The sequence below is a fragment of the Nomascus leucogenys genome, chromosome 5 (genome assembly GCF_006542625.1).
Source record: "Nomascus leucogenys isolate Asia chromosome 5, Asia_NLE_v1, whole genome shotgun sequence".
Lineage (NCBI taxonomy): Eukaryota > Metazoa > Chordata > Mammalia > Primates > Hylobatidae > Nomascus > Nomascus leucogenys.
In genome coordinates this window covers 123,679,616-123,697,198 of record NC_044385.1, presented here as the reverse complement: position 1 = coordinate 123,697,198, position 17,583 = coordinate 123,679,616, and the positions used below count along the sequence as shown (strand labels likewise).

Below are 17,583 nucleotides of genomic sequence, written 5' to 3'. Positions count from 1 at the left end.
CTCGGGGATGCTGGGGAGAACACAAGGTTGGGTTCCCAGTGTCACCGCGATAGTCAGGCAAGCATAAACTGCACATGGGTCAGACAAGAGCCACACGGGCATCTGTCAGTATAAACAAGTTTCCTGTGTGAGGGAAACTGGGTCTGGGGTCAGACAACTATGAATTAGACCATCCACCAGGTAAACGAAGTGTCCCATGAAAGGCACACAGTAAACATTCACATCCAGCTGCCTTTCATTCCTCATCAGGGCAAGGTCACTAGCCACTCCAGTACTGGAACTCAATTTGGCTGGGGGTTCTCAAAACAGCATTCAACTGCTTATCTCCAATACTCGTCCTTATTTTTGCCTGCTTATTCCACCGCACCAAGTGATTTCTGTCACTATAGTTTGTATTATCTAGTGTTTTGTAACTTATAAAAGGAGACATGCAGTAGTACAGCAACCCCCACTCACCCACAGGGTATAGGTTCGAAGACACCCAGTGGATGTATGAAACCATGGATGGTACCGAACCCTAAATGTATGTTTTTCCTATACATACATGTCTATGATAAGGTTTATTTATAAATTAGGCACAATACTCTTGCCTTTTGTGGTCATTAAGTAAAACGAGGGTTACCTGAATATAAGCACTGTGATCCCATGACAGTTGATCTCATAACTGAGAATGCTACTAAGTGACTCATGGGCAGACACCTGACAAAGGAATGATTTTCCAGGTGGAACAGAGCAGGATGGTGTGAGAGGTCATCACATTACTCAGCAGTGCATAATTTAAAACGTAGGATTTGTTTATTTCTGGAATTTCCCACTTAATATTTTTGGACTGTGGTTAACCATGGGCAACTGAAACCACAGAAAGCAAATTCTTCTTCTCCCCTTTTCTCCCCTTCCTCTCCATCCCCTTCCTTCTCCTCCTTATTTTGAGACAGGGTCTCACTCTGTTGCCCAGCCTGGAGTGCAGTGGCATGATCATGGCTCACTGCAGTTGCCACCTCGTGGGTTCAACTGATCCTCCCACCTCAGCCTCCCAAGTAACTAGGATTACAGGCGTGTGCTACTGTGCCTGGCTACTTTTTTGATTTTATGTAGAGGTAGGTCTTGCTATATTGCCCAGGCTGGTCTCAAACTCCCGGGCTCAAGCAATCCTCCCACCTTGGCCTCCCAAAGTGCTAGGATTACATGTGTGAACTACCATGCCTAGCCTAAGTGTAAATTTAAAGTTTCTAGGAACTGTCCAATTGTTCAAAAGTGGTTGTACCACTCTACATACCCAATGGAAGTGAAAAACAGCTCCTGTTACTCCATATCCTCACCAACACTTGATATTGTCATTCTTTTTATAAAGTTAGTCATTTTAATAGACATGTGGCATATCTCGTGGTTTTAATGTAGATTTTCTTAATGACTAACAATGTTAAATACATTCTGTACTTATCCATATATCTTCTTTGGTAGAGTGTCTGTTCAAGACTTTTGCACATTTTTTATCTGGTTATTTGTTCTCATATTGAGTTCTGATAGTCTTTATATATTCTGTATATAAATTCTTTGTCAGATATATGCTTTGCAAAGATTTTCTCCCAGTCTGTGGATTGTCTTTTCATTCTCTTTTTCAGTCATTTACATAAACCCTTTTAGTGTGAATATTAACGCATTCTGCAATACAAATGATGTTTAATAAAGGGCTTTCTCAGATCCTGCTGGGATATACGTCATAATATATGACATGTGTACTGTATTAACTTTCCAAACGAAAAACTTCTAAACTCTAAAACACATATGGCCCTAAGAGTTTTAGATGGGAGTTGTGCATGTCTACCCTCTTCCTGGAATGTTCCATCTATGGTATGACTAGTAACTTCCTATTAATTCTTCAACTCTCTTGAGGTACTATATCATCTCTAATGTCAATACTGACTTCCTCCTACCCACCTCTACCACAGAACTAAGCATCCCTGGCTCTGTGTGCATAAGCCATTAAGCACATTTATTAACTGACACTATGAGCTAGGTACAGTATAAAATAAAGGGGAAAGAGTGGTGAAAAAAAGATACAGTAACCCCTACTCCTATATTATCTTTGTTGAGCACAATGTGTGGTATAATAAAAGGTGCTCAGTAAGTATTTATTGAAAGCAATGAAATCTAGAGATATTTATTAAGGGTATAAAAAACTTTATCAAGAGTTGGCAAACTATGGCCAGTAAACCAAATCAGGTTTATGGTCTATTTTTTTAATAGCCCTAAGCCAAAAATGATTTTTACACTTTAAAATAATTGTTAAAAAAATTTTTGACAAAGACCACATGTGCTCTCAAATGAACAAAAATACTTACTTTTGGCTCCTTACCAAAAAAGTGTGATGACTCCTGCTTTCTACTATGGCTCACTGATCAACAGGAAAATTTTTGTGCAAAAAAACAATTCCAAACTGAATATAACCAAAGGATAATGGTGTTGTTATGTAAGATATAATGTATACTATATTGTCATTAAATGATCAAAATATCAATTATGCTGGTACAGGGAAAAGTCTAAGAGCCTGAATTTGTGGGGGCGGGCCTGGCATTGGGGCTGGGCAACAGCCCGGGGCTTCTGGGGTAGGCCTGGTGGTTGGGCAGGCTTGGAAACTGAATCTACCAGGCAGATTTGGAGCTTGGGGCTACAGGATCTGGCAGCTCAGTCTTCTGGTACCAGCATTAAGTTGGGGCTGTGAGGCCTACCTGGCTTTGGGTTTTACTGGGGTGAGCATGGTTTTGGGGTCCAAGGCAAAGTCTGCTGTTCACTTCCCTCTCCTTCCTCCAAGGGGGTATCTCTCCAGCTGTGCTGTATCAGGTGGAGGAAGGAGTGATGCATGTAATGTAAATTATCCTACACTCTTCAATGTGTCTTTCTTATTTCTGTGCTACACTGCAGCGCTGTAACAGCTCACCTCGTTCCTTAGTTTTTATTAAGGTAGTTTCATGTGTGGAGTGGATAGTTGTTCAAATTGATGTTTCTGCATGGGTACGAGCACCGGAATGTCCTATTTCGCCCTCTTGCTGATGTTCAGACCTAACCCAGTCATCATTTTTTTTTTTTTTTTTTTTTTGAGACAGAGTCTTGCTCTCTGTCCCGGGTTGGAGTGCAGTGGTGCGGTCTCTGCTCACTGCAACCTCCGCCTCCCGAAGGTTCAAGCAATTCTTGGGCCTCAGCCTCCTGAATAGCTGAAGTTACAGGTGTGTGCCACCATGCCTGGCAAATTTTTGTATTTTTAGTACAGATGGGGTTTTGCCGTGTTGGCCAGGCAGGTCTTGAACTCCTGGCCTCGTGATCTGCCTGCCTCGGCCTACCAAAGTGTTGGGATTACAGGCTTGAGCCACTGCGCCAGGCCAATCTTAACACTTTAATTGTTGTTTTGATTATCTTGGTTGTATTACACTAAAAACGTATTTATGTGTAAAACTTTAAAAGCAGTCTGCATAACTCACCCAACTATTTGATAAATATCTTCAGATTTTCCTTGGTGTAACCTCAGCATCCAAGCACCTGAGTTTGCTTTTAATTGAAAATACCCCTTTTAAGATGAGAAAAAAATAATCATTGAGTAATACGACTAAAAACCATCGAATTGCTCATGAATACACGAATGATCCAAGAAAGTATTTACTAACTGTAGAATGAATAAATTCTATAAATCAATTCCAAGAGATTTTACAATAACCTGTTAAATTATGAAAGTATGATTTTCCCCATTTTTGTTTTATTTATCTTATTCAAAGATTCAATTTTGTTTTCTGCAAACTGTTCCGCAACAGCAGAATAAAGATTATTTCATTTTACTCTTAGGAAAACAGAGAATTTCACCAAAACATCAAATTAAATATCATCAATTAAATAATACTTACATGATTGGCCATCACTATTGTATCAACCACAACAGGTTTATTTTTTGTGCCTAGTGTGAACTGCAGACCCCGAGGAGGCTGTTCTGTCACTTTATCCAAGCATTGTCCTTCCAGTGTAAGTATTCTAGTTCATATTCTGCTGTAACAGTTTTCTCACTCTGTGGAGGAAGTATGTCATTGTTTTTGGTGTTATGTAAAACTCATAATACAAAATTTTGAAATAAATAAATGTGATTATTTTAATATTGGCCAATGTATTTTGGTGGGTAACTTTAAGTCTTTGTTTTACACGAGTGAATTCATGAGTTGAATTGATTTCTTCAAGACAAAAAGCTTATGATAAAGTTTTCTTTTTTCACGACATCAGCTTTATCTGAACCTCATGATATATGCACCAATATAACCAAGCAGGAAAGACATGAACATGAGATTTAGATGGGAAATTCCTTAAAGAATCTGCTTCAGTTTGCTGTTGTCCTGAAGCTCTCACTTCAGACTTGGCAAGAAAGCTAACTTACTATCTATTGGCTTTCTTGTAATTAAAAAATTAATGTCTATAATCAACTAATTATAATTGATCAATATATTTTTAAAGTTAATTTTAAAAAATAAAAATTAATTTTCCACTTCCAAAGTGGAAAGAAGAAAAAACAGAACACACCTCAACAGAATAAACACTGATATAAACATCAACACACTGATTTCCATTTCTTGTCTTCATAAATTTTTTTATAAGAAAGTAACCTGCCTTTTCATTAAACATGGTTTTCTAAGAACATGTCTCTGTCTCTATAAACATCATTTTAAATGGCTGGACATTCCAGTTGTTTCTGGATTTTTCTCTATTGCAAATGTTATAATAAATATTTTCAAGATAAAGCTTTTTCTCTACTTCATATGAACGGCATAACTAAACATGAAAATAAATCAAACAGTGATTTCACAGACAGAATTCTGTTGAGATTAAAGACAGCAATGTTACCTATATCTAATCTTATTTCACCATATTAGGTTTTCAACACTATTGTTTAGTGTGTTTAGGATATAGACTATTTGGATATATTCTGTATTGTATAGCTGTTTTCCTTGACTGCAATTATCTCAGAAATAATTACAATATTTGTTTACAGCATTTCTTTCTTGATTCTTGTTATTTTACTGCTTTTAAGAACAAAAAATAAGTAACTTCTTTGAAGACAGTATTTATTTCAACAACTTTAGTTGAATTCTGAATTAGTTGTTGAGTTTACTATTCTAGTGATGAACTTTATATAATTTATTAACCTATTTCCAGAGTCTTTATAGCAATTTACTTGACTGGAAAGATTTTCATGGGATAGTCTCAGAATAATATGAGAATGTTAAAAATTAGAAAAAGATTGTAGAGATCATGTAGTTCAACACCCTTACTTTACAGACAAGGAAGCTATACACCAAAGTGACTATAAAGTAAAGCTTAATTATTTTATTATGAATTAGATACTAGGGAAGAGTCTAAATACACTTACCCAGTTTGTGAATAACAGTATCTTCTTAATTTTATAATATATTAACGTGAAAATTTCTCTTGTTCCTGTGTATTTATATAACAGACTTCAATTCTGTTGACTTATTCAAACCACAACATAAAAACACAGCCAATTCCTTTTCCAAAGAGTTCTTTCTAGTGAATATTTTAAGTTTTCATAGAGGTGATTTAAGTTAAATTAGTTCCTATTTTCAAAGCTCATTTATTTATTTGTTTGTTTGTTTGAGACAGGGTCTCACTGTGTTGCCCAGGCTGGAGTACAGTGGCACGATCTCGGCTCACTGCAACATTGTCTCCCAGGCTTAGGCGATTCTCCCACCTCAGTCTCCCGAGTAGCTAGGATTACAGGTATAGGCCACCACTCCGAGCTAATTTTTTGTACTTTTAGTAGAGACGGGGTTTCACCATGTGGGCCAGGCTGGTCTCGAACTCCTGACTTCAAGTGATCCACCCATCTTGGCCTCCCAAAGTGCTGAGATTATAGGTGTGAACCACTGCACCTGGCCACAAAGCTCATTTTTAGCAAAAATATGAAAGTTAGTGATTTTTTGATGCTTATGTTTCCATCTTCCCTTTATATTTTTATTTTCTGTTTTAAATATTAATTGTTGATACCAGATATAAATTTAATAGCTTTCAAATATAACCTTGAGAATGTATTAATTTTTTTATTATACTTTAAATTCTGGGGTACATGTGCAGAACGCACAGGTTTGTTACATAGGTATACACATGCCATGGTGGTTTGCTGCACCCATCAACCTGTCATCTACATTAGGTATTTCTCCTAATGCTATCCCTTCCCCTAGCTCCCCCGGCCCCATGACAGGCCTCGGTGTGTGATGTTCCCTTCCCTGTGTCCACAGAACATATTAATTTTTCTAATAGGATATTAATTGTGTTGTTCTTCTGTGGTTGAATAGCTGTCTTCCTTTAAGAAAAGGTTAAGTTTAATTATAAAGATTAACATTTGGGTTTGTTAACAATTGTCTGTAAATATGTTAATCTAGTATTTTTGTTGCTATTGAACGTGATTTTGTGTAACTGCAGACACATTTTCCCAAGTTATTAATAGCAAAGCTATAACACATATCTTGATCTGTGATCTGAACTCTGACAAGCTATCTGATAGTGGAGATGGATAAATGATAGTACATCTTTTTCTTGCATCTTATCTCAAGGCAGGTGAAGGCTGAACTTAATGACTTTAGTGCAATCTGAACTTTAAGAAACTATTCAGGACTCTGGGCAAAAATCCAAGAAAAAAGTTAAAGGAATTAGTTTTAGATAATTTGGTGGTTTGAGGCATATAAGGTACGGTAGTCTTCCTTTATCTGTGGTTTCTCTTTGTACAGTTTCAGTTACCCTCAGTCAACCATGGTCCAAAAATAAGTGGAAAATTCCAGAAATAAACAATTCATAAGTTTTAAACTGTGCACTGTTCTGAGTATTGTAATGAAATCTCGCATGACAGTGCTTGTGTTCAAGGAACCCTTATTTCACTTAGTGACCCCAAAGCACAAGAGTAGAGGATGATGACCTACTTCTATAATTGTTCTATTTATTATTAGCTACTAAGGTTAATCTCTACTGTGCCTAATTTATGAATTAACTCTTATCATAGGTAGATATGTATATAAAAAAACAAAACATAGCCAGGCGCAGTGGCTCATGCCTGTAATCCCAGCACTTTGGGAGGCCGAGGTGGGTGGATCACAAGGTCAGGAGATCAAGACCATCCTGGTTAAGACGGTGAAACCCTATCTCTACTAAAAATACAAAGAATTAGCAGGGGTGGCGGTGGGCACCTGTAGTCCCAGCTACTCAGGGGGCTGGGACAGGAGAATGGCATGAACCTGGGAGACGGAGCTTGCAGTGAGCTGGAGCTTGCAATGAGCCGAGATCGTGCCACTGCACTCCTGCCTGGGCAACAGAGCAAGACTTCATCTCAAAACAAAACAAAACAAAACAAAAAACAAAACACTGTATATAAGGTTAGGTACTATGTGTGGTTTCAGGTATCCACTGAGTGGGTGGGGGTATCTTAGACAAATCCCTTGTGGATTAAGGGAGACTTCCATAGTACATGTCTTCTGATACATAAATTTTCAAGTTTGTTAAGGTTTTGTTTAAATTTCTAAGTTTTGCAGAAGGGACAGAACTCTTCACTGCAAATGTGACCTTTTCCCAAATTTTATAAGTGTTTGATGGTTTGAGATATAAATTTCATATATTATGCACTGAGAGAATAAACTGAGCCTAAGATGAACAGTGTTCATCTAATTCATAATATAGTATTATTTAGGATCTATAGCATATCTCTGGCAATCAAACAGAAATTCTTTCACAATTATATTTGTAATGCATATATCAATAAATATCAATAAAACTGGTATCAAAATTATTTATGTTTCAGAGGGATTAATGCATTTTTCTGTGAATTCATTTTAACAGAGCCATATCCTATTCCTGTTAGCAATCTTTTATTTATTGCATCTTCTCTTGCCTTGGTAACTACCATTGTTGTTTCAGGTATTTTGACATCTTTCATATATATATATATATATATATATATATATGCTGTGATAAAATATAATTAGAGAGTCTTTGGATGCAGTTCTAACAATAAGTGCTGAGAAGAGCAACACGTCTGAACTCCAGGTAAAAGTAACTGTCTCACTTTTAGTATTTTTTTTTTTTTGAGACAGAATCTTGCTCCGTCACCCAGGATGGAGTGCCATGGCACAATCTTGGCTCACTGCAACCTCTGCCTCCCGGATTCAAGCAATTCTCCTGCCTCAGCCTCCCGAGTAGCTGGTATTACAGGCACGTGCCACCATGCCTGGCTAATTTTTCTATTTTTAGTAGAGATGGGGTTTCACCATGTTGCTCAGGCTGGCCTCAAACTCCTGACCTCATGATCCACCCGCTTTGGCCTCCCAAAGTGCTGGGATTATAGGCGTGAGCCACCGTGCCCGGCCTAGCTTTCTTAATCATTTTTGTCACCTTTAATTATGAAATTAATGCTGGTTGTACAATAATGTCAATGTAGTGACAATCACGTGAACAAAGTCCTGCCAAGGGAGAATTTTCCCAGATCAAGTTTCTTCCAGGTGTTTGTATAGTGTTTGGGAATTAGGTGTAAACAGGAATATTTGCACAAGTTAGTAGTATATGGTGGTAAATCTCTCATTGTTAGTCTCATTTTTGCCAGAGTGTACGTACTTTTCCCTTTTATCTAAAAATCCTTTGTACTATACCAAATGCCTTTGTTATTTTTCCAGGATGGTTGCAGAATATTTTAAGTATGTATAGCACACAATGAAAGAGATGAGACTGAGGGGTAGTTAACTTTTACAGATGCTAGAATTTATAATCTCCTTTTGTTTATTCACCTAAACTATGAAGACACAGGAAATTTTCCTTCATCCTAGTCTTCTAACTTCAGAGTTAGAGCTAGTGTTCATCTGAACAACTTCTAAAAAGACACTATTAGATTTGACACTCAATACAAAAAAATTGTACTTAATCTCCATCAGCTGTTGAATAGCTGCTGAAATTTTCACCAGCAGACTCAATTTAAAATCTTTCCTAAGCTGTACTAATTTCTCCCACTACAAACACTTCACACTTTTGGATAGCACGTTTAAAAGTTACCTTATTGAGTATATTGCCACACTCTCTTCATGAAGAATTCCAGACTATGTTAAGAGATCTGACTGATCATGGAAAAAACGGCGATTTTTTTTTTCACTTCTTGTAAGATTCATTTGTTAAGTTTTTCTCATTAATGCTATTAGTTTGCTGCCTTTTCTCTAAATTTGAAGGACTGATATTAGAAGATGGTTATGACTGAGTTTTAGGTTCTTTTTTAGGTGGGTCCAGTTGGGAGTGATGGGGAGTATGTTACAGAAAAGTGATTTAGGATCCCACAGAATCCACACACGAGTGGATCAAAATAAACTTTCCTAGAAGGAAAATCTTTAGGCAAAAGATAGTGCATAAGAAGCATGAGAAATAAACATTATAAACAATCTTAACCAAATTATTACAGGTAAATGTTTATGCTTCAGTCAAGGCAATGGCTATATTCTACAGGAGGTATCAGACACAAAGAGCTGGAAATAGGTCAGAGGGAGGACAATAAGGAGAAGCAAGTATTTTTTCCTCATTTTCTGGATACCAAGTGATATGGTTTGGCTCTGTGTACCCACCCAAATCTCATGTCTAATTGTAATCCCCACGTGTCAGGGGAGGGCCCTGGTGGGAGGTGATTGGATCATGGGGGCAGATTTCCCCCTTGCTGTTCTCATGGTAGTGAATATTCATGAGGTCTGATGGTGTGAAAGTGTGTGGCACTCCCCTCACACTCCTGCTGTCATGTGAGATGTGCCTGGCTTCCCCTTCCACCATGATGCCATGGTTGTTTCTGGAGGCCTCCCTAGCCATGCGAAACTGTGAGTTAATTAAGCCTCTTTTCTTTTTAAATTACCCAGTCTCAGACAGTTCTTTATAGCAGTGTGAAAACAGACTACCACACGTATCTTAAATTCTTCCAAAATGCTTCCCTTTTTTGTGGTTTCTGAATTCCTTTTCTCATTCTAGATTCAATGCTTAAAAGACTCAGTTTAATACTTTCTTTCTGTGCTGTGAATTACAACAGCTGAGGAAGAGAAGTCTGACTACTCACTAGACAAGGGTCATACAGGGGGTGATGAGAAGCAGGTATACCTGGCCTGTAGTATACCACAAATTTTGTTTCCTACTTTCTACCCTAATGTAGTTAGGACTACTTTCTCTGGCTATGAGCTGTGAGGCCAAAAAAACAAACAAACAAACAAACAAACAAAAAAAACCACCAACAACAAAACAATTTTGGGTGAAATTTGCTCTCTGAGTTAAAAAACTAAACTTGAAGAGCAAAATAAGTACTTGTACTAAGTTGCCAAGTGTTCCTCTCCATATTTTTGACATTGCTCATCTTAGAGAAATGTCTTTGCAAGCTAGTAGTCTGAGGCAAAAAGAAAGAAAGAAAAATGTAGACACACCTAGGAACTTGGAAGACTTGAGAAGCTGAGTTTGGAAATTAGAAAAACTTAAAAATCAAAGGAAAGATTGGATCAGGACCTAGAATCATAAAAAAGAATATTCTGGTTAACATTCATAGTATGATCGCTCACTTGCTACAATTGTAATAGCAGATAAGAATTTATCCTGTTTCTCTCTCTTTATATGACTATACACAATAACTTACATCCTTTAAGTGAATATTATCAAGGTCACAGTTGCTGTGTACTGTTTCAACCAACCAGCCTTCTGGAGTAATCATGTTGAGGATTAGGAGGGGTGATTCAGGAATATCCAAAAATTTTGCCACTGGTCCAAAAGAAGAAACGTCATTAGCCCCTGACATCAGTTCTGGTTCCAGAACAAAACGGTAAAAGCTGTTAATAAAACATAAAAATACATAATGTGACCAAAACTGAGATTTTCTTTTAAAATATTTTTAAAATTGAAAATGGCTTAATGATCTGACCAGAAGTCTACAATGAAAAAGACTAAGGTGCATTATACTGCAGAAAAATTAATGCTTATAAGAAATAGACAATCATTATTTTGTTGACACTACTATCTAAGTCTATGTATATTATCTACCATTGTTAACTATTCCTTAATGAACATGATTAGAATCCCTTTAAGATGTACCTGACTTATGCAGGTTCTAGGAGTTTATGATCTGTTATTGTATTATGATTTGTATGCATCCTCCTTCAAATCTGACCATGGTCTATTTTTCAGCTATTTTATTAACTTTTACCACCACTAATAATATGAAGAGAAATGGTAGGAAACAAGTGAAATTCAAGCTGAAATTCTAGTACCACTTTTAAAAGCTCAACTAAAAACAAACAGGATTAAGTTGAAAGCAACTGCTTAATAGCACTTTTAGACTTAACTTCAGTTTTGCTGTATTTTAACCTCATCCTTCAATACTGTGCACAGAATTATTATGTTATGCTATCAAGGCTAGTGGCTTTTACTATTTTGAGCCTGCAGTCAAGGTGTCAGCTGTAGTTCTCTCAAGGCTCAACAAGGGTAGGATCTACTTCCAGGTTCATCTAGTTCCTCAAGGGCTGTCTGAATGAGGACAGCAGCTCCTTGCTGGTAGTTGTCTGCAGACTGCTCGCAGTTACTTCCCAAAAGGCACCTCCAACATGCTTCAAAAGAGAAGCACACAGAAGAGCCACAGAGAGAGAATGTCAGCAAGACAAAAGTCACAGTCTTTCATAACCTAATTGTAGAAGGGAAATTCCATCACTTTCGCCATATTTTGTTTTATGAGAGCCAAATCACTAGGTCTAGCCCTCACTCCAGGAGAACTTTCAGAGTGTGAGTCCCAGGCACTGGTGATCACTGGGAGCCATGTTATGCAGATAGACAAAGAAAATAAAAAGAGGAGAAACAGGAGAGAATACAGTCATGAAGTAAATGTTCAAAACAAATTCCTGCTGCAGTGGAAATATCAAAGAAAAGTATTCTCTGAATGTTGTAAGGAGCAATTTCTTTGTGATTTAGTAAATACAATTTCAGTGGCAAAGAGAAAGTTAAAGAGAAACTGCAGTGGAAGGTACAGTGAATGAGATACGATGACAGAGTCTGACCATCTTTGAAGAAATTTAGTTAAGGAATGAAGAAGAGGGAAAAAAGACTCTAGAGGAGAGACAGTTAAGGGAGCAACTTTCAAAAAAATTGAATAACTTTAAGGACTGAAAGAAAAAAGCTAGTATAGAGATTAAAGATCCAAAAGAGAGAATATGTGATATAGCAAGGATCCAGAACAAACAGGAAAGCATGAGATCAAAACAGAGAGGGAATGTTTACCTAAAAAAGAAGAAAGATGCCTCATTCTTTCCCTGCAATACAGGAAGGCTGAGGAAGTACAGCAGTTAAGAGTAATAAGTTGAGGGGATTCCTGCCCTTAACATGTCTCATCTCTGAGAAGAATAAATTTACTAAAAGGAAAGGGCTGGGAATAAATGTGTATGCTAGATTGCTTGATATATGCTACTGAGTCAATAAGATTCTGTTGAACTACCAGTTAAAAAAACAACTGTACACTCTAGTACATTATTTCATTTAGAAAAGTCAATTCTTTCCCTCCCAGTAGATTATGCTTGCTTATATGTTCAGTAATCCTATTCTTTATTATATAATGTGATGTTTTACAGAGAGGATCCCTACTCCTGTGAATAAAAATCCTGTACTCATGGAACTAACCTTTCAATTAGCAGCTAAAAAATTTAAAGTTTTTGTTCAGATGTAAAAAGGCACGTGATAAAATTTAAAATACAAAAGATAAATGAAAAGCATAAAAATTCAATGAGATATATGGACAAGAGTCTTGAGGGACAATGAATAAGTCCTAAACTTTCACTTAAATTTCCCACATTTTCCATTTTATTGCTTTCCAACTATTAAAAATACTTAGGTTTAAAATGCCTGCTCTGGCTGGGCACAGTGGCTCATGCCTATAATCTCAGCACTTTGAGAGGGCAAGGCAGGTGTATCTCTTGAGGCCAGGAGTTCAAAACCAGCCTGGAGAACATAGCAAGACCCCGTCTCTACAAAAATGCAAAACAAAACAAAACAAAAAGACTGTGCGTGGTGGCACGCACCTGGGAAGTCCCAGTTACTCAGGAGGCTGAGGTGGGAGAATCACCTGAGCCTGAGAAGTCGAGGCGAGGCTACAGTGAACTGTGATGGTGCCCCAGCCTGGACAATGGGAGTGAGAACCTGTCTCACACACACACACAAAAAAAGTTCTGCTCAAGGCAACATCTACAGTATGTCAGTTGTAACAAATACAATTTGAAAAGTAAACAAGGAATGAACAGAATGCTACCTTTCTGTCTTGTGTATGCATACATTTTTTGTTTAGAATTACATAATTAAATAATACAGAGATGAGCACATTAAAAAGTCTTAAAAAGCTATACTAGTGCAATGGTACATATACTCTGTTTTCTGCCCAATGACGCATGAAGGAGAACTGAATATTCCTATCAATAAGAATGGCTCATAATGAATGACAGTGATTCTGATCCACAAAGAAGAGAAAGGGTGTATTTTTGTCCCCTCTTGAGAGAGAATGTTATTTCAACAGAAGAGTGTTAATGGGGAATATTTGTATATAATTATAAACAACACTTTTTTATATCTCTGGCAGGTTATTCTAAACTAATTGTATCCTAATGCCCCCAAATAGTAAATGTGATGATTAATAAAGATCATTTTGGTAATTCTGCTAAACCAAAAATGGTTTAATTCCACCTTATTTCCCATTGATATATTTCTAAATAGGTATTCCTAAATCACATTTCCAAAAATACCTATGAATAAATATAAATCAATGTAAATTCTGTAATTAGGTCAGATCACTTTGCTGAGTTAGGTTATTTTAATTTTTATATCAATTTTATGTCAGTTAAAGTAAGTAAATAGTCTGACCTTCTGACTTATTTCTGTGAAGCATCTTGTGAAGAAAAGAAAAAACCAGGTCCAGAAACAATGATTGTTTTTTTCTTCTCAGCATTTACAAATTTTTCAAAATGAAATTTTGTTCACTCAGACTCACCTGTCTAAAGGGGCTTCTGAAAGCCTGCCCCTACAGTTCATGAACAACTTTATCTTCATGTTGATAATCTTGCCAAGTACCTATTGGAAAGAAATTCCCATGTTTGATATTAAATAATATTAATAGCTAATATTTATTATGTATTTACTATGTACCAGGTACTATATTAAAACTTTATGTTCATTATCTCACTTGATCCTTACAACGCCCTGCTAAAATAGTACTTTTGCAGTTTAGGTACAGAGACATTAATGTGCTCAAGGTCACATAGAAACTCACAGCACAGGCAAAATTTTAATCCAAACAGTTGATTTCAATGTCCCAGGGTTATGCTGCTTGCCTTTTGCCTAAAGTGACTTTTTTTCATAGTATCTAAATTTCCTTAGTATTGAAGAACAAGGAAAATAATTACTAGGACCTTGATCTGCAAATACAAAGTGGTGACCTTACAACAACATTGGCAGTATCCTGATTCTTTTGGGATTTGGAAGTTCTTGGCTACCTACGAATAAATACTTTCTTTTCATTTCCCTGGATCATAAGAAGTAGAGGAAGAATTACTAATTTTGATAGTCCCCATCTCCACATAGGCAACATGTCAGTGAAGATTCAAAAGCTATTAGATAACAAATGATATAGGTAAAGGGAGAAGTAACAAAACAGATATATGTAATAGAAAGGATACAGGCTTGATGAGAAATTAGAACATAAAGACTAAGGATTTAAGAGATTTGAGTTTCAATTCTTACTCTATCACTCATCATTATCTGCTACTCTGGAGGTCACTGAACCACTGTTTTTCTCAAGTGTTAGATGAGAAACTATCTATTTCTTCCAATAAATTATCCTTTTATAAAGTAAGAAATAAAGTGACTCAGAAATAAAGTGTGCTATTATTACCAATGATGGAAACTGGAATGCAATTCCATATTTTATATCTCTGTATAATTCCCTATTTCCCTATTTCTTTTCTTTCTTTTTTTTTTTTTTTAAGAGACATAGTCCTGCTCTGTTGCTGAGGCCAGACTGCAGTGGTGTGATCATGGGTCACTGTTAACTTCAAATTCCTGGGCTCATCCAATTCTCCCACCTCAGCCTCCTGAGTAGTAACTATGACTACAAGTATGCAGCATCATGTTTGACTAATTTATTTATTTATTTTTTTAGAGACAGGGTCTTGCTATGTTGCCCAGGCTGGTCTTGAATTTCTCAAGTGATCTTCCTGCTTTGGCTAATTCCATATTTCTTACTCCTAAATTCTACTTTTATATAAAAAAACTTACAAATTTAAGTAATTTTTTTTGAATAATGACTCTCCATAGGAATAGGGATTTTGCATACTAAAGAGCATCATACTAGCTCCACTCCTTTCAGATGTGATTGCTTTCTAAAGAATAATCTGAATAGTATATCTCAAGACATAGAAACTTGAAGGTATAACCAATGCTAAAAGAACAAATAGGTAAATCAGCTATGGTTTGTCCTACTCGTTTCATAAACTGAACAGCTAGAATGACAAAGTCTTTCCAAAATTATTTGTGTCCACTCATAAAATGTCATTTTCCAATGAGATTTGGCAGTGCACACTAAATTCTAAAAAAAATTGCATTTTGAAATTTCGATATACAGCAAATCATATGGCTTGATCACTTACATTTTCACCAGACTCAATATCTAATTACTTTTGCCTGTTTCAAAAGTGAAGTCAATTACCAAAGGACAAATAGTTTGTAAAATTTTCAATATCACTAGAAAAACATACAGCCTTCTAATGGGACTAGCTTATTCAAATTTAACTACTAAAAGCTGCATTCTAATTTGAATGTTTGAAATTCTAAGTAAAATGGTAAGCCACATAAGTCCTTTTGGAGACTGATATCTGTCTCTTCACATTCATTTTCCTCTTTCATAGGGAAAGAATTTCCAGGTTAATGCAGGACTTGTGGCCATAGTTTCCAGCCTCCTTTGTCATTCAGTGTACCCAGCCTGGGGACATTCTGGTCAGTGAGAAGTGATAGGACAGCATACATCTAACTTTGGGGTTGTGCTCTTATTCTCCCCTTCCTGCTGGCAGAAGTGCAGAGATGATGTTAGGGCCTGACTGGTGATCTTAGGTGCTTCGTGACAGCTCAACAATGACAGAGGCAGTGCCTGAGTCCCTCACACTGTGTAGCTGCCTTAGCAACCCCAAGGCAGCCTACGAGACCAGGAGATGAAAGAAAGAAACTTCAGTCTTGAAAGCAGTGTTATTTTGGCCTTTGTTACAGCGGCCAAACCTATAGAATACAAACTCCATGTTTCCCCTTTCCTCAGCTTCACTTGTTTGGCTAACATTATTTATTATACTTTAAGTTTTATCCAATTAAGCTTAAGCTTCAGCTTCTCCAAAAGCCACACTTCACAACACATAAAAGACACCTGTATTAGTCTTCTCAGGCTAATATAACAAAACACCACAGATGGAGTGGTTTAAACAATAGCAATTTATTTTCTCACAGTTCTAGAGGCTGGGAATTCCAAGATCAAGATGCCAGCTGATTTGGTTTCTGGGGAGAGCTCTCTTTCTAGTTTGCACAGGGCTAACACATCACTGTGTGCTCAAATAACCTCTTCTTTGTGAAGTCTCCCTCTCTTCATCTTTTAAGGCCACCAATCCTATTGGATTAGGGTCTCACCCATACAACCTCATTTAACCTTAATGATCCCCTTAAAGCCCTATCTCCAGAGAGAGTCACATTGGGGGTTAGGGTTTAAAGTTCACTGAGACCTATTTCATGTGTTGAAATATGAATTTTGTGGGGAATACAATGCAGTTCACAGCAACACCCTGTGCACGGCTCCATCATTTCATTTTCTACATTGAAATATGACACGCTATTAAAACGGTGAAGAATCAAGAGCACAAACAGCTGATTATACTTGAAAACAGACTTGAAAAAATTATGAATTTAAAAACAAAAATATTTAGTCTAATTTATATTATCTTACAACCAATAACTGTGCCATTTTCTGTGCTTCTCTTGTTAATGAATCAACAATAGCAATGACATTGAAGAACATATCATTCTCTTGAGGATTCATCTTTATAACACTAAGAAAATAGAAAATAAGATGAAAGATGATGTGTTAAGTTTATACAAATAACTAATCATGATCTTAGCTATATAATTCTTATAAATTGTTTTCTTTCTCACTAAAATTGTAAAATACTGGTTATTTCACACAATGCTTGCAAATTTGAAAATCTGTTTTCAACAAATTACAAAACTGAAAAGAATGAGAGAAAATGAAGTAAGGTTTTATGTATGAAGTGATTTTTTAAAAGACTTTCAAAGAATGATCTCATTAGTGTAAAAACTCTGATAATTTTAGGCCCTCAAAATTCTCATGGATTGTACAATTTAAAAAATAAAGCCAAGATGCTTTTGTGTTAGTGGAATATATTTCTTTAGATTTGAGAATAAAATTAACTATTCATACTTTATTAAATTTAGTATTTCAAAAAATCAATATACTATAACAGGTAA

At 36.4% G+C, this 17,583-nt stretch overlaps 1 protein-coding gene across 1 annotated transcript in view; it reads right to left on the bottom strand.

The window, feature by feature from the left end:
* LOC115835067 (UDP-glucose:glycoprotein glucosyltransferase 2-like) overlaps nucleotides 1-17,583 on the bottom strand; it is a 174,528-nt gene that overhangs the window by 18,143 nt on the left and 138,802 nt on the right. Inside the window, 6 exon segments of the mRNA XM_030812463.1 lie at nucleotides 3,477-3,562; nucleotides 3,894-4,009; nucleotides 4,012-4,051; nucleotides 10,676-10,865; nucleotides 14,057-14,136; nucleotides 17,045-17,147. Of these exon segments, the coding sequence (XP_030668323.1) occupies nucleotides 3,477-3,562; nucleotides 3,894-4,009; nucleotides 4,012-4,051; nucleotides 10,676-10,865; nucleotides 14,057-14,136; nucleotides 17,045-17,147 (615 nt within the window).